The sequence below is a fragment of the Dendropsophus ebraccatus genome, chromosome 4 (genome assembly GCF_027789765.1).
Source record: "Dendropsophus ebraccatus isolate aDenEbr1 chromosome 4, aDenEbr1.pat, whole genome shotgun sequence".
Classification (NCBI taxonomy): domain Eukaryota; kingdom Metazoa; phylum Chordata; class Amphibia; order Anura; family Hylidae; genus Dendropsophus; species Dendropsophus ebraccatus.
The window spans coordinates 67,521,283-67,539,607 of record NC_091457.1 but is presented as its reverse complement, the minus strand read 5'-3'; the positions used below and the strand labels follow the sequence as shown (position 1 = coordinate 67,539,607).

General features: G+C 44.5%; 1 protein-coding gene across 3 annotated transcripts in view; it reads left to right on the top strand.

Annotated features, from left to right (window-relative positions):
• Positions 1-4,993: 4,993 nt before the first annotated feature.
• The window catches only part of CDYL2 (chromodomain Y like 2), a 112,052-nt gene continuing 98,720 nt past the window's right edge, over positions 4,994-18,325 (top strand). For all 3 annotated transcript variants that reach the window (XR_011362569.1, XM_069966019.1, XM_069966017.1), the window contains exon 1: positions 4,994-5,175. Coding sequence is in view for 2 of the 3 variants with exons in the window: in XM_069966019.1 (XP_069822120.1) it covers positions 5,152-5,175 (24 nt within the window). In the remaining variant the exon portion in view is untranslated. The remainder of the gene's footprint in view (positions 5,176-18,325) is intronic.

The window sequence follows — 18,325 nt, the reverse complement described above, 5'->3', positions numbered from 1 at the left end:
CGGACTATTGGAACTGCCACCCACTGAAAGGGGATGTGTCCCAAGGATGTGGTGAACACTGTGTTAGTGTGAGATGAAGAATCACAGAGTCTCTTTAACATAAATAATCTGTTGTTTACTTGAAACATTACTTGGTGCAGCAATCATACAGCTTTGCTTTGACAAGATATATTACACTTGATAGTTCCCTTGATAAAACACTTGATAAGACACTTGATAACACTTGTAGATGAATACTTGACAATACAGCAACCAAATCTGCGTTAGGAATGTAGAAGAGGGTACAGTCGTGCTGAGTAATGTGTTGAAGGATACAAAGAATCTGAGTAGCAGAGACGAGGATGTTGTGAGAGTCTCAACCCAATTAGTACTGTGCTCTACTGGGATGAGAATGAGGTAGAAGAATACTTAGAAGAAGAAGAAGAAGACAAAGAGAATCCTTGTGCCTGTGTATTGACCTTTGGGTCTTAACACCACCTAATGCCCACTAGATTTGGGGGACCCATCCTAGAGGGTGACACAAGGCCAAGATCTTGTTACCTAGGATGAGCGGAATGCTGAGGGTTCCCTGCTGACAACCGCGCTGCAAGATAGAGTTCATAGGCCTTAGCAACTTTGCTCTATCCGGATCAGTTCCTAATTTCTTTGGCTTTTTTGTGAATACTGTCCTGCTCTGTGACTCTCCTAGTCCACAGTGTGGGTTGAGGTTGTCTATGACTTGTCCTCTCTAAGGAAGATTTAACACTACATAGTGTTGTGTAGCATTACTGAGAAGAAAACTGTGTGTTGTCTTGCTTCCTAAGACTGACCCTTGAGGGTGAGGAGACCTAGCAGAGGGCCAGGGTCCAGAGAAGACCACTGTAGAGAGCTGTCTAGCTTGCGTCCTTCCTCTACAAAGACTTACACACTTCCTCTACCCACGTGACTTCCTTCCTCAGCATATCTAAAGTGCACTGTTAGTGGGTGAGAAGTGCAAACAGAAGAAGTAAAGAGAGAGATGATAGGAGAAGAGAAGAACAGATTCCCATAGGTTCGCAGATCCATGTGACATACAAACAATAACCTTTTACATACTTCAGCCGTGCAGCATCTGAATTTTAAAACAGCGACATCTGAAGACAGAATTTCCAACAATTAAAGAGGACCTGTAGCCAACTCCAAAAAATTAGATATTATTAGTTAATATCCTGGCGTGCCATAGTTACACACCTTTTTACAGCTTCTTGATACATCCTCTCCTTCTGAAGATATGTGAGTTTAGATTTTTATTTTTTATTGACAAGTCAGTTAATAGTCAGGTAGGCGTAAACTTCATTTTATCACTTCACTCCCATTAATACAAATTTGGTTCACATTGATCTGTTAACTGAGCTGTCAAACTATAAATCTACACACATTGGGAACAGGAGAGCAAATGAAAAAATTGTGAAAAAAAGAGTGCGTAGTCAGGGAACCCCAAGCTATTTAAATAAGTATTCTGCTCAAGCATAACTTTCGATATGTTGCTGCCCATGGTGAGACTAACAATTCCTTCCACACTTGTTATAATCTATTCAGTCTCCTTTCCCCAGTTATGAGCTGATGCTTTCTGCTGAAGACACAAAAATCTGTGTGTGAGACTTCTTTCTGTCTCCCCCTTTCCCCCTACCTTTCTTAGGCTGCATTCCCACGTTCTGTGATCCTGACGGATCACGGACGTGGAATGCATGTACCAGAGTCCCCCCGCGCCCGGACAGCATCTGTAATTAGATGCTGGGAGCGGGGGAGACTGTATACATAAGCGCTGCGCTGTAATGAATCAGCCGCGCAGTGCTGTTACTACAGCGCGGCGCTTATGAATACAGTCTCCCCCGCTCCCAGCATCTAATTACAGATGCTGTCAGGGCGTGGGGGGACTCCGGTACATGCATTCCACGTCCGTGATCCGTCAGGATCACGGAACGTGGGAATGCAGCCTAAGACAGCTAATGTAAACAATTCCCTTGCTGTCTGTATCTGCAACATTGTAGGTTTTTTGTAATGCTGGGAGGGTTATTCTGAACTCACTAACGAACTCACTGTGATTATCCCTCCCAGCATTACAAAGAAGCTACAATTTTGCAGATACAGCCAACCTGGGACTTGTTTACATTAGCTGTCTCAGAAGGGAGGGGGAGGAGACGGAGAAAAAGGCTCACACACAGATTTTTGTGTTTTCAGCAGAAAGCAGCAGCTCAGAAGACTGAATAGATAATAACGTATGGAAATAATAAGTATGGAATGAATTGTTAGTCTTATCATGGGCAGCAACATATCAAAAGTTATGTTTGAGTGGAATACCCATTTAATGACAGGAAGATCTCATTTTTGGGCTGGCTACAGGTCCTCTTTAAATATTGTTTCTTCTCATACGTGTGATTTCTGAAAAACAGGAAGAACATTCTCTAGGTGTGCAGATTTAATTCTACAGAAATGTATGCCCTCAGCCATTTAATTTATATTTGTCAGTAAAATAACCATTTATTTATATAGCGCCAATATATTCTGCAGCAAGTATTCTTCATTGTTTGTGCCTGAGATAAGGAACATAACCTGTGAGCTCCATTGTAGCTGTATGCAGCTGCAGAACATGTTGGTACTGTATAACAAACAGATAATATTTATTTTTGCATTGTTCAAGTAACAGAACATTTGGATGGATTTCCTGATATAAAACAAAGTCGGTAGGGCTTTCTACTGTACTTAGATGGTAGGCTTTGTTATTAGGCCTAGTATATATATAACAAACTCCTCAGACTCAGTTTAGTGTTCAGTATGTCAACCTATTGTCTGGTTATGCCCTTAGTAACCAATCACAGCTCTGGTAAAATGCTCTGGTAAAATGAAAGCTAAGCTGTGATTGGCTGCTGTGGGGGAAAACAAACAGGCGTGGTTTCAGGCAGATTAATAAAACAGGGCCATTATGTATTGCTGACTGAAAAGTCTATGGTGGGAGAGTTCCAAATCAGCTTCCTGATTCCTATTGCACCTTGTCCAAAAAAGTAGAAAAATACATTTTTCTTTTAAATTTTGCCTGGAACAGATTTAAAAAATGGCGTCTCGCATTAGGGGCACTGTGTCTGTCAACATTACAATAGCACTGTGGCTGGCATCATTACAATAGCACTGTGGCTGGCATCATTACAATAGCACTGTGGCTGGCATCATTACAATAGCACTGTGGTTGGCATCAGTACAATAGCACTGTGGCTGGCATCATTATGATAGCACTGTGTCTGTCATCATTATGATAGCACTGTGGCTGGCATCATTATGATAGCACTGTGTCTGTCATCATTATGATAGCACTGTGGCTGGCATCATTACAATAGCACTGTGGCTGGCATCATTACAATAGCACTGTGGTTGGCATCAGTACAATAGCACTGTGGCTGGCATCATTATGATAGCACTGTGGCTGGCATCATTACAATAGCACTGTGTCTGTCATCATTATGATAGCACTGTGTCTGTCATCATTATGATAGCACTGTGGCTGGCAACATTACAATAGCACTGTGGCTGGCATCATTACAATAGCACTGTGGCTGGCAACATTACAATAGCACTGTGGCTGGCAACACTGCGGGTCACAGAAAAAAAGACAAATTTGGTCAGCTCTCCTAAAACACTATTCACACTAGGCAGGAGCACGTTGCTATGGCATAGCAACGTGCTCCTGCCTAGTGTGAATGGTGTTTTAGGAGAGCTGACCAAATTTGTCTTTTTTTCTGTGTTCCAGTTGGGGGAGTGGCTGCATCTACTTGGTCGTGCACTCCACCCATACCACCCAGGTGGTATAATTACTTTTGCAGGTGTAAGATGGATCTTGCATGCCCAGAGCATAGGTGTATTTCATGCCATGGAGAGGCCATAGTACAGTGTAGGGTCTGCCCTGAGCATGAGGCTACCTTATCGTGGTGGGGTGGTTTACACTGTTTGCAAATGGTAACCAAAAGCCTCCTTATTTTGGTGGGAATTTTTTTTAGCAGTTGGGGGGCTGCTTTTAACTATTTTCATGTCTGTAGTGGGTCTGTATCTTGCCATTGTGGTGAGCTGTTGCATTTTTCTGTGTTTTTGTATATTGTGGGTCACCCTGCCGTTATAGAAATGCTCTCACCACATACAGTACAGTGTAGGCTCCATTCACACATCCATAGCCTTCTTTGTAGCCGTGGACTTGTGGCCTGCCCACGGTTACACAGACTACTTCATTCTAGGCTATTTCTGCTGCAAAAACAGTCCGTGCTATGGCTTGCCCAGTTTTTTTCCAGTACGGATTCCAAACCAAATACAGATCCATGAAATTAGGGATATGTATGAAGGCTTATAAGATAAATGGGTCCGTATTGTGTCCCTATTGGTGGATCAGCACATAGGGGCAGAAATCACTGATGTGTGAACATAGCCTAACATTTATTCTGTAGAATATTGTAGACATGCTGCGTATTGTTATAGAAACGCTGTGGATTCTCACACATATACATTATATATATATATATATATATATATATATATATATATATATATATATTCATCACAATGCAGACATGTTTTCCGCAGGCTATGCACATAGATAAACAGCTTAGAAGTGAGTGCCCATAGTTGTGCTCCTGTGATACTAGAGTGTGGAGACATGTGAGGAGGCCGGGCTCTGCAGGACTCCAGTGCTCTCAGTGTAGAGAAGCAGTGACAGCTGGAGGAGCCCAGAGCCGGATAATAGAGCACAGGTGCCATCTCCCCATGGGTGGCCAGTGGCAGACCTGTAGGTTCTCCTCACGGTTTACCCTGCTGTGTGGCGTCTTATATACAGGACTAGCACAAGGAGGACAAGCACTGCCTCCCACCTCCTCCCCGCCCCTATCAGGATGCTGTTTCTGTTGCTGCTGCTGCCGGCGGACAGCCCCTAGCTGTCATGTCACAGACACCTCCCACGTTAGCCCCGCTGCTAGAGCGCCCTCTGGTGGACGCCGTGGTCGAGTGAGCAGGGCAGGAGCAGGGACCGCTCCGCTCCGCTCGGCTCCAGCGCTGGTTGTGGCAGCCGCCGCCGCTGTGTGATTCTGCGCACACTGACACCCGGAGTCCCTGTCATTCTGCTGCTGCTGCACACGCACAGCCCGCCCCGGTCCCGGCATGGCTTCTGGGGACCTGTATGAGGTAGGCTATGCCCTCTGCTCCGCTTCTGCCTTCAGGGGTCGTTGGGAGAGGGTGGAGGGTGCCGCTGCGCCAGGGGAGGGGGCTCGGTGCACTTTCCATGTGCAGGCCTTGGGAGGGGACGACACCTATGCCATTAATGGGGGGTATGGAGCTTTAAACAACCTGGTAAAGTCAGGGTGAGCTGAAGGTGGCGGGTGTATGGCGCTGGCATAGCCCGAGGCGGGTGTGTGTGGCACTGGTTGGCACGCCGCGCTGCCAGGTGGTCTCCTGTCCATGTGCACCGACCTGTGGGAATGTGGCTGAACTAGTCGCACAAGGTGACTTGTTGGCTGCTGCAGAACCTCTTTTAGCTCATTGCTGTCAATAATATTGTAACTTTCTAAAGTCTCTGTGTGTTAGAGCAGTGCTGTAAAGTCTCCATCCTCCTGCAGATGATTGACAGGTTTGCTTTCTAAAGTGGTGATGCAGCAGGTAAATCTCTATGGAGGATGGACTGCCTTAGGTTATGCTATTGTCTAACAGCTTGAAAGAGGTTCTGCAGCAGCTGGGTGCCCATGTACAATCATTTTCCAACTTTATAAAGTCACTATGTTTAAACTGTGAGTTTTCCATAATTTTTGAGATTGCCAGGCAACAGGATCCTGAGGAGGCGCTGCAGCAGCCAGGTGCAGGCCACGAGTAGGTGGGGTACCTCACATCAATGCGGGGTCCTGAGGGTAACATTGTGGCCATGAGGGTGAGGAAGGTTACTACTAAATGGAGTGGGAGTGGCTGACATGGCCATAAGGGGGCTGAGCATGGCACTGGGTGGCATGCTGGGTTATTGTATTACAGTGCTCCTTACAGAGAGACCTGTATGACTGTAGATGGACCTGTCAGATGCCAACTTCATAGAGTCTGACTATAGTGGAGAAGTGATGCCACGCTGAGAACGTCACGTCGCTGATGATGCTGCCATGAGGTTTATCTATATCGGTGTGTGTGTGGATTGATAGCCGGTATGAGGTGCTGCAGCAGCTCCTGACTCGGCTTCTATGTTTGGCATCAGACCAGCCATGGTGACCTCATTCCTGAGAACTTCCTAGGTGAGTCACACTTTGCTGCAAGACAGAACTGTGCTGTGGTCACTCTTTGATACTAGGAATATCTTCACTGCTTCACTTTTGGTTTCCATTACTGCAATATGGTTTTACTTGGGCTGGATATAACATAAACTGGTCACCAGAAGTCAAACTGAACTGGGCATGGTTGGCAGTGGGTCAGTGCCACATTCCTTAAAACGTCTACCCTACTGTTTTCTGTGTTGTCATATGGTTCCCACAGAATGTTACCCAGCTTTCCTGGAGTCCTTAACACAAATTTTTATTTCTACAAAATGTTGTTCTTTTGTTAACTTAAACTCTGTACCTATTTTATTAAGAATATCCCCCTAAATTCCAAACCTAAGCAGTGCATATACCATAAGCCATTGACTTGGCCTCTTATACTTGGTTTTAGAAAAGCTAGGTATCAGTGCGGCTTTAGAAATTGCTGAATTATTTCAAGTGATACATTTTCTATAAAACTCTGCATTTAAAGGGACAGCCTTTAAGCATTAGAAGACATTAGCGTGCTCCTCCTGTTGAGTCTTGGAGAGTGATGGACGATTCATGGCTACATAGATCATGTTCATGAGTGTAACGGGCAAATGATAGTCTCTCCCTATGTGGGTGATACATCATACACCCTCCCAGCCGCGTTGTATATAGAAGCACTGGCAGAGAGATTTGTTGACAAGATGATGTGTCTTTTGTTATTTTAGAAACTCAAAGGGACAGGACGGGATTGATTTTTTTATTTATTTATTTTTTTACCTTGAAATGTTCAGTAAACACTATAATAAGCTGGGGGTGAAAAAATCAATTTGTCTATGACTAAATTTATCATATAAATGGTTTATAGTTCCAACTGGTTAAGCATCTGAGCGTTGCAGCTGCATATCTGACATGGCCTGCTGTTATTTAGGGATATAATCACATTGTAGACGTCCAATATGCCAAATACCTTATACCACTGGTGTGTTACCTACGGCTTTTTGTCAGTTGTGTAACCTCAACTCCCAGCATGCCCTGGGTGATGGAATGTTTCAAAATTATAGTAACTGTGTCTAAAATTTACTATGAGGTCAGCCTGTTGTTCTTGGTTCATGAATATGATGATATAACTGTGAAGAATGACATACAGGCAGACCAATAGGAGTAAGTTAAGGGGTTATCTGGCATCAGCAAACTTTTCATACATAGCTGCAGTCAAAATAATAAAGAGCCTATGCTTAACCCCCCCCCCCCCCTCCCCCCATGTCCTACTGCAGCATCTCTGGTGTCCCCGCTGGTTACAGTCTGCCACTTCTATAACACACTCACCTCTGGCGTGACAGTCAGCTCAGCCAATCAGTGGGGGATATCGAAGACGCTGAAGCAGAGGAGAGAGGTAAACATAGGTTCTTTATTATTTTCTATATGACCACAGCTATATATGAGAAGTTACTAGCGCTTGATAGCCCCTTTATAGGGGACCTGCTGTACTGCTCAACCAGTTTGGCTTTGGGCCACACTGGGAAGAGAAGCCTGAGTGCCCTTTAGGTCTTCACCCGCCCCAGGATACAAAAGCTGGTCACCAGGTAATTTCTCAAGTGTGGGACCGATGTGAGCAGCAGCTGGTCAGCATGAGAATCAGCGCAGTACCAGGAACAAGACAGCAGTCATAATCAGACAGGTGAAGGGTTAGGGCAAGCGGCCTCATGACAGGTCAGGCAATCCACGTGTGCAACGGAAGAGGCAGGCAGTACAGAGGGTCAGGCAGGAAAAGTAACGGGCACAGGTCAGGATATGTGAGAATTCAGCAGAAACACCTATCTGGATTTCAGCAAAGCCTTTGATACAGTTCCTTATAGAGAGCCTATGGTAAAGTTGGTGGAAATCAGTCTTAATACCTGCATAGTTAAGGGTAGCTTCACACGTACCCGATCCGCAGTGGATTTCACGCTGCAATTTTCATTCCGCTACAGATATGGGAACTGGCCGCCTGCAGCCCCGGCCCGAAGCATACATTACCTGCTTGGTGCCGCGGCTGTGTGAAGCTCCTGACTCCACTCGCTCCCCATCAGCCAATCAGTGCTGCTGTGCACTGATTGGCTGATGAGAAGCGAGGGGAGCCAAGAGCTTTACACAGCCGCAGAGCCTGGCAGGTAATGTATGCTTGGGGCCGGGGCGGCGGGTGGCCAGGGGTTAAAGGGACCAGTTCCCATATCTGCAGCGGAATAAAAATTTCGCTGCAAATCACAGCATGAAATTCGCTGTGGATGCGGTACGTGTTAAGGCACCCTAAGTGAATTTGTGGTTGGCTAAAGGATGGATAGCAAGTAGAGATGAGTGAATCTCTGATCTAGGGTACAAACACACACAGCAGATACACAGCAGATTTGATACTGTGTTCAGTTATCTAGATCTAATATGCTGCGTATTTGCTGCATATCGCAGCAGTAAATACGCAGCGTATAAGCCGTGTGTGTTTGTACCCCTAAACAAAGCGAAATGCTTCATTTGATCAGCTTTCCACTCATCATTTCCACCCAGCTGCCTTTCAGCGCTGCTGCGCTCCCTACCACTTCTCGGAAAAAGCTAGATCCGATCCTGGATCTGCGCTCCGCTCATCTCTAATAGCAAGTTTCATTGTGAAGAAGGAAATGAGTTATTCACTGGGGAAAAAAATCTTTGGCTTCTTCATTTATTATTTCTTCAGATACAATTTGGCACATTGTGCAGATGATCCATGAGCAGACGTCACGATAACATTGGTGACAGACTGTTTCGCGCCCTCACGGTGCTTCCACGGACCACCTCCTTTAGATGTCATCATGTTGTTTAAATGTTCCAGCTTGTGATGATGGAAAACTCATGTGAAATATAATTAGTGAAAACACATTATATATAAATTTATTTATTTATTACCGGTGTGTGCAACCCATTTCCTTCTTTACAATGATACTGTTTCTGAGTTAGCACCTACAGGATTTTTTGCTGTCTGATATATATCATTAGATAGCCTAGCACCTGTTGGGACTAGTAGTGCCACTATCTACTGTATCTCTATTTTTGTATCTAATAGCAAGGTTTGTTTGCTGGTGACACAAAAGTGTGCAATAGGGTTGGGATTCCTGGAGGTGTCTGTAATATGGAAAACTATTTAGCATTACTAGATAAGTGGTCCAAACAATGAAAACTGCAGTTCGGTGTTTCCAAATGTTAGGGTACAAACCCACACACCGTATACACAGCAGATACGCAACAAATACGCAGCAAACACGCAGCAAATACGCAGCAAATACGCAGCAGATTTTTTGGTACAGATTTGATGCTGTGTTCAGTTATTTAGATCTAATCTGCTGCGTTTTTGCTGCGTATTTGCTGCGTGTTTGCTGCGTATTTGCTGCGTATCGCAGCAGTAAATACGCTGCTTATACGGTGTGTGGGTTTATACCCTTAAAAAAAATGCACTTGGGGAGGAGGAATCCTCTATCGGAGTATCATATCGGCAGTTCTGTGTTGGTAAAGACTTCAGAGGAGAAGGATTTAGGGGTAGTGATTTCTGACAGCCTTAAAGGGGTTATCCAGCGCTACAAAAACATGGCCACTTTTCCCCCTACTCTTGTCTCCAGTTTAGCTGTGGTTTGCAATTAAGCTCTATTTACTTCAATGGAACTGAGTTTCAAAACCCCACCCAATCCGGAGACAACAGTAGGGGAAAAGTGACCATGTTTTTGTAGCGCTGGATAACCCCTTTAAAATGAGTCACCAGTGTAACCACTTGGTTGGGAAAGCTAATTGTATGCTGGGCTGTATAGCTAGAGGTATAACCAGTAGGAAGATGGAGGTTGTGATCCCGCTGTATAGACCTCTAGTGAGGCCACATCTGGAATACTGTGTCCAGTTCTGGAGACCTCACCTATTAAAGGATATTGTTAAAATAGAACGGGTCCAAAGACGGGCTATAAAATAGTGGAGGGTGCCAGGCATGAAACATATCAGGAGAGACTTAGAGGACCCGTCACCCCCGATGCCGGGGTGACAGGCTCCCGACCCCCGCTAGAGCCCCTCATGCTTACTTGATCCCGCCGCTGAGTTGAGTCCGACGTTCATAGAGAATAAATGGTGAGTCCGACGCTCCATTCATTCTCTATGAGTGTCGGACCGATCTTAGCGGCGCATGCGCGCTGGGCCTCCCGCGGGGATATCTCTGTCCCGGGACCGGCCAAAGAAGCTTGGCTTTAGCGGGGGGGGGGGGGGGGGGGGGTCGGAAGCCTGTCACCCCGACGCCGAGGGTGACAGGTCCTCTTTAAGGATTTAAATCTTTATAGTCTGGAGGAAAAAAAGGGAAAGCGTGGATGTAATAGAAATGTTAAAGGACTTAATACAGTTTAAGGCTGGGTTCACACTATGTATATTTGAGGCTGTATTTGGTCCTCATGTCAGGTCCTCATAGCAACCAAAACCAGGAGTGGATTGAAAACACAGAAAGCATCTATCCACACAATGTTGAAATTGAGTGGATGGCCGCCATATAACGGTAAATAACTTCCATTATTTCAATACAACAGCCATTGTTTTGAAATAACAGCAAATACTTGCCATTAAATGGCGGCCATCCACTCAGTTACAACATTATGTGAACAGAGCCTTTCTGTGTTTTCAATCCACTCCTGGTTTTGGTTGCTATACAGCCTCAAATATACGTAGTGTGAACATAGCCTTAGGCTGTGTTCACACTACGTATATTTCAGTCAGTATATGTATATTTCAGTCAGTATATTTTAGTCAGTATTGCAACCAAAACCAGGAGGGGATTAAAAACACAGAAAGGATCTGTTCACACAATGTTGAAATTGAGTGGATGGTCGCCATTTAATGGCAAATATTTGCTGTTATTTTAGAACAACGGCTGTTATATTGAAATAATGGCCGTTATTTACTGTTATATGGCGGCCATCCACTCAATTTCAACATTGTGTGAACAGAGCCTTTCTGTGTTTTTAATCCACTCCTGGTTTTGGTTGCAATACTGACTGAAATATATGCAGTGTGAACATAGCCTAAGGCTGGGTTCACACTACGTATATTTCAGTCAGTATTGTGGTCTTCATGTTTCAACCAAAACCAGGAGTGGATTAAAAATACAGAAAGGATCTGTTCACACAATGTTGAAATTGAGTGGATGGCCGCCATTTAATGGCAAATATTTGCTGTTATTTTAAAACAACGGCTGTTATATTGAAATAATGGCCGTTATTTACTGTTATATGGCGGCCATCCACTCAATTTCAACATTGTGTGGACAGAGCTTTTCTGTGTTTTTAATCCACTCCTGGTTTTGGTTGCAATATGAGGACCACAATTCTGACTGAAATATACGTAGTGTGAACCCAGCCTTAAAGGGGCCACAATCTGAGGTTAGTTGGGAAAAGATGAGAAGCAATAGGAGAAAATATTACTTTTCTAAAAGAGTAGTGGATGCTTGGAACAAACTTCTAGCAGATGTGGTTGGTAAATCTACAATAAACCTGCCTAGGATAAACATACTGTATATCTATCCTAAGATAATTGGAAGGGAAATACTAAAAGGGCAGACTAGATGGACCCAGTGGTTTTTCTGTCAACAATCTATAGGGGAATTTATCAAACATGGTGTAAAGTGATACTGGCTCAGTTGCCCCTAGCAACCAATCAGATCCCACTTTTCATTCCTCACAGACTCTTTGGAAAATGAAAGGTGGAATCTGGTTGCTAGGGGCAACTGAGCCAGTTTCACTTTACAGCATGTTAAATAAATCTCCCCCTATGTTTCTAAAACGCACTTGGAATAAGAAAATGCCTTATGCCATGTTTACACGGAGCGATAATTCGCCCAATCGATCGTTTAACGATTTTGAAGCAACGATTTTGTTTTTATAACGATCAGCGTTTAGATAAGTAAATCGTTAGAAAAATCTTTGAAAATTCGTAAGAAAAATCGTTATTGCGATTGTTTTTAAGATCGCTAAAACGCATCTTTTACATAGGGTAAATCGGTGAAAGACTGTTTACACGAAGCGATCTGCGAATTTTCAGCGAACGACGATTTAAGAACATGTTGAAAGATCAAAATGAACGATTTCTCGCTCGTTGTTTGATCGTTTGCTGTGTTTGCACGGTACGATTATCGCTCAAATGCGATCGTTTATGCGAAAACTCGAACAATAATCAATCCATGTAAACGCAGCATAAAAAGTGCATATAATGTGAACTGACACCAACCCACTTATGAGCATCACCTGACTGGACTCCACTGCCAGCAAAGTGATTAGATCACCAGGTGATCTTGTTGGATCTCATTATGGAAACTGAAGTGCTGAGACTTCACTCACTCTACTGCAAATTCTGCCCTATTCACAGGTTAGGCTAGGTTCACACTGCGTTTTCAGCATCCGTTTAACGGATCCGTTTTTTTTAACGTCCAGAAAAATAGGGTCAGCAACGTTTTTGGGTCCGTTTTGGTCCGCCAAAAAAAACGGATCCGTTTTTTTTTATAATGGAAGTCAATGGAAAAACGGATGCACACAAATAAATCAGTTTTTTGCAATCAGTTTTTCATGCGTTTTTTTGCAAAAAACGGATGCGTTAAACGGATGCTGAAAACGCAGTGTGAACCTAGCCTTACATGTTTCACGGACGTGGAAGGTTTTTAATGGAATCTCTATGTCACACGGCAGCATCTCCAATATGATGCTGGGAGCGGGGAAAACTGTATGAATATGCACAGTGCTGTAATGAAGCTGCTGTGTCAGTACAGCGCATGCATACTTTTGGATAGTTTTGGATAGTTTCGTGCGGATGGGGGTTGGGATTCCACTGCAAGCCTTCCACGTCTGTGTCATCCGTGAAACATGGAATTTGTGAATTCAGCCTTAGGCTTCGTGTGAGTTGTAGTCATCTTTAGAAAATCACTTAACTGAGCAAATACTAAATAAATGTCTGAAAACTCTACCTCAGCTACAACAGGTAAGCACAAGCCGCACACAAGGACCTATACGTTATTCTCTAATAGTCTATATAAGCAAAAGAATGCTTGTTTGACTTAACCAGCTTGTCACCAAAATACCCTTTTTGCATGTGGCTCAACAAGGGGTGTGGTTTGATGCAAAGGGGTGTGGCTTCAAATGGTTCCAACTCATGTACATACAAAATATTGCCATAAAGTAGGCCACTTATTAGGAAGGGTAAAGTTACACAGCAGGTGCCCAGGCTTACTAAGGGTATAAACCCACACGCCGTATATGCAGCAGATATGCAACAAATACGCAGCAGATTTGTTGGTACAGATTTGATGCTGTGTTCAGTTATTTAGATCTAATCTGCTGCGAGTTTGCTGCGTATCGCAGCAGTAAATACGCTGCATATACGGTGTGTGGGTTTATACCCTAAAACTGTAAAGACATTATGTGGGGGATTTATTTAAAAAAAAAAAAAAAAAGGCTTAAAATTGACTTGCGTTTAAGGCAGTTCACCACCTCCACCAATGAGGCATGGTGTGTGGTTAATATGTAGTGGGGTTTTAGCCCAATATTTTCTATGCAACTTTTTTAGAAAGTCAGAAACATTTTGCACAATTCCACTCAATAGGCGTACAAATGTCAAATTAATGTATGCATAAAAGAAAAAAGTGTACGCGTTAAAAAGGTGGGAAAAAGTTAGATGATAAATTCCCATATAGATGAGGTCATTTAAGAGTGCAGCAAATCTATCATGTTGTCCTATATAAGATTTGACTTGTCTTTAGCCATTTTTTGACAATCCCTTTATTCAAGAGGTCACACTTCTTGCTTGTTAGGCCACACCCTCTTTCAGAGCAAGGTTCAAAGTATCAAACGTGATACAAGAAATTTACACAAACCCACAGTTAGGCCAGACCCGTAATAAGGACACCTAACTACATGTCTAATGTACTTGTATAAAATCAGCCTTAGGGTACAAACACACACGGCATATACACTGCGTATTTACTGCTGCGATACACAGCAGATACGCAGCAGATTAGATCTAAATAACTGAACACAGTATCAAATCTGCTGCGTATCTGCTGCGTGTGTTTGTACCCTAAGGGTACAAACCCACACACCGTATACGCAGCTTATTTACTGCTGCGATACGCAGCAAATACGCAGCAAACACGCAGCAAAAAACGCAGCAGATTATATCTAAATAACTGAACACAGCATCAAATCTGTAACAACAAATCTGCTGCGTATTTGTTGCGTATCTGCTGTGTATACGGTGTGTGGGTTTGTACCCTTATGGTGCGTTCACACCTACAGGATCTGCAGCTGATTTTTTGCAGCAGATTTCATTTAAATAACTGAACACAGCATCAAATCTGCTGCAGATCCTGTAGGTGTGAACGCACCCTTAGGGTATAAACCCACACACCGTATATGCAGCGTATTTACTGCTGCGATACGCAGCAAACTCGCAGCATATTAGATCTAAATAATTGAACACAGCATCAAATCTGTACCAACAAATCTGCTGCGTATTTGTTGCGTATCTGCTGCGTATACGGTGTGTGGGTTTATACCCTGAGGGTATAAACCCACACACCGTATAAGCAGCATATTTACTGCTGCGATACGCAGCAAACACGCAGCAAATACGCAGCAAAAACGCAGCAGATTATATCTAAATAACTGAACACAGCATCAAATCTGTACCAACAAATCTGCTGCGTATTTGCTGCGTATTTGTTGCGTATCTGCTGTGTATACGGTGTGTGGGTTTGTACCCTAAGGGTACAAACACACACAGCAGATACGCAGCAGATACGGAGCAGATACGCAGCAGATTTGATACTGTGTTCAGTTATTTAGATCTAATCTGCTGCGTATCTGCTGCGTATCGCAGCAGTAAATACGCAGCGTATAAGCCGTGTGTGTTTGTACCCTGAGGCTGGGTTCACACTATGTATATTTGAGGCTGTATTTGTGAGGCTGTATAGCAACCAAAACCAGGAGTGGATTGAAAACACAGAAAGGCTCTGTTCACATAATGTTGTAATTGAGTGGATGGCCGCCATTTAATGGCAAATATTTGCTGTTATTTTAAAACAACGGCTGTGGTATTGAAATAATGGCCGTTATTTACTGTTATATGGCGGCCATCCACTCAATTTCAACATTGTGTGAACAGATCCTTTCTGTGTTTTCAATCCACTCCTGGTTTTGGTTGCTATGAGGACCAAATACAGCCTCAAATATACATAGTGTGAACCCAGCCTAAGGGTGCGTTCACACCTACAGGATCTGCAGCAGATTTGATGCTTTGTTCAGTTATTTAAATGAAATCTTCTGCAGAAAATCAGCTGCAGATCCTGTAGGTGTGAACGCACCATAAGGGTACAAACCCACACACCGTATACACAGCAGATACGCAACAAATACGCAGCAAATACGCAGCAGATTTGTTGGTACAGATTTGATGCTGTGTTCAGTTATTTAGATCTAATCTGCTGCGTTTTTGCTGCGTGTTTGCTGCGTATCGCAGCAGTAAATACGCTGCATATACGGTGTGTGGGTTTATACCCTAAGGGTATAAACACACACAGCATATACGCAGCAGATTTTATGGTGCAGATTTGATGCTGTGTTCAGTTATTTAGATCGTATCTGCTGCGTATCGCAGCAGTAAAAACGCAGCGTATATTCAGTGTGTGTTTGTACCCTTAGGGTATAAACACACACACCGTATACGCAGCGTATTTACTGCTGCTATACGCAGCAAATATGCAACAAATACGCAGCAGATTAGATCTAAATAACTGAACACAGCATCTGCACCATCGAATCTGCTGCAGATCTGCTGCTTATTTGCTGCGTATACGGTGTGTGTGTTTGTACCCTTAGGGCACAAACACACACAGCAGATACGCAGCAGATACGCAGCAGATTTGGTGGTGCAGACTTGATGCTGTGTTCAGTTATTTAGATCTAATCTGCTGCGTATCTGCTGCGTATCGCAGCAGTAAATACGCAGCATGTATGACGTGTGTGTTTGTACCCTTAGGGTACAAACACACACACCATATATGCAGCAGATACGCAGCAAATACGCAGCAGATCTGGAGCAGATTTGATGGTGCAGATTTGATGCTGTTCAGTTATTTAGATCTAATCTGCTGTGTATCTGCTGCATATTTGCTGCGTATCGCAGCAGTAAATACGCTGCGTATATGGTGTGTGTGTGTTTGTACCCTTTACAAACACACGCAGCAGATTTGATACTGTGTTCAGTTATTTAGATCTAATCTGCTGCGTATCGCAGCAGTAAATACGCAGCGTATATGCCGTGTGTGTTTGTACCCTTAGGGTAGCTTCACATGTACCGTATCGCTGCATTTTTAATGGTGCGTCTTTAACGCTGCGTTTTTTACATGCGAGTTTTGATTTTCACATGAATATCATGTGAAAATCAAAACTCGCATGTAAAAAACGCAGTGGTAAAGATTCACCATTAAAAACGCACCGTGAAAAACGCAGCGATACGGTATGTGTGAAGCTACCCTTAGGGTACACACCCACACACCGTACACGCAGCAGATCTGCAGCAGATTTGATGGTGCAGATTTGATGCTGTGTTCAGTTATTTAGATCTAATCTGATGCGTATTTGATGCGTATCGCAGCAGTAAATATGCTGCGTATATGGTGTGCGTGTTTGTACCCTTAGGGTACAAACACACCTTATGCGCTGCTTATTTACTGCTGCGATACGCAGCAGATACGCAGCAGATTGGATCTGTATAACTGAACACTGCATCAAATCTGCTGCGTATACGGTGTGTGTGTTTGTACCCTTAGGGTGCGTTCACACCTACAGGATCTGCAGCAGATTTCATTTAAATAACTGAACACAGCATCAAATCTGCTGCAGATCTGCTGCGGATCCTGTAGGTGTGAACGCACCCTTAGTAAGGGTAGCTTCACACATACCGACTCGCAGCGTTAATAACGCTGTGAGTCTGCTAGGTCCTGGCAGATAACTTTCACTACATACACACAGCATCTGAACGACCGCTGCGTGTATGTAATTCTGCCGGCCGCTTAACACCTTCAGCTGCCGCCCGGCTCCCGCTCTGTATACATTACCTGTCCTCGCTGCACGGGGTCCCGGCGTACTGCTCTCCCGCCCGGCCATTCAGTGTGTTGCCCTGCCGCAGCCACTGATTGGCCGGGCGGGAGAGCAGTACGCCGGGACCCCGTGCAGCGAGGACAGGTAATGTATACAGCGGAGTGGCAGCGGGAGCCGGGCGGGATCTGAAGGGGTTAAGCGGCCGGCAGAACTACATACACGCAGCTGTCGTTCAGACCACTGTGTGTATGTAGTAAAAGTGATCTGCCAGGACCTAGCCAACTCGCAGCGTTATTAACGCTGCAAGTCGGTACGTGTGAAGCTACCCTTAGGGTGCGTTCACACGTACAGGATCTGCAGCAGATTTGATGGTGCAGATTTGAAGCTGCAGATTCAAAGCAAATCAATTCTGGATCATCAAATCTGCTGCGGATCTGCTGCAGGTTTAAATCTGTGCCATCAAATCTGCTGCAGATCCTGTACATGTGAACGCACCCTTAGGGCCAGTTCACACGTGCAGACTCGCAACTGAGATCTCGCTGCGAGTTTTGCAGCAAGATCAGCTACGAGTCAAGACCCTGGCAGGTCCCAGTACTACATACTCGCAGCGGTCTTTCAGACCGCTGCGAGAATGTAATGCAGCCGCCCCCTTAACCCCTCCTGCTCCCGCCCGGCTCCTGCTACGTTGTCTGTATATACCTTACCTCTTCTTCTTGCTGCACGGGATCCTGGCGTCCTGCTCTCCCGCCCAGCCAATCAGTGTGTTGCCCAGCCGCAGCCACTGAATGGCTGGGCGGGAGAGCAGGACGCCGGGACCTGTGCAGGAGCAGAAGGGGTTAAGGGGGCGGCTGCAATACATACTCGTGTCCAGTTCTGGAGACCTCACCAGTATGTAGTACTGGGACCTGCCAGGACCTTGACTCGTAGCTGGTCTCGCTGCAAAACTCGCTGCGAGATTTC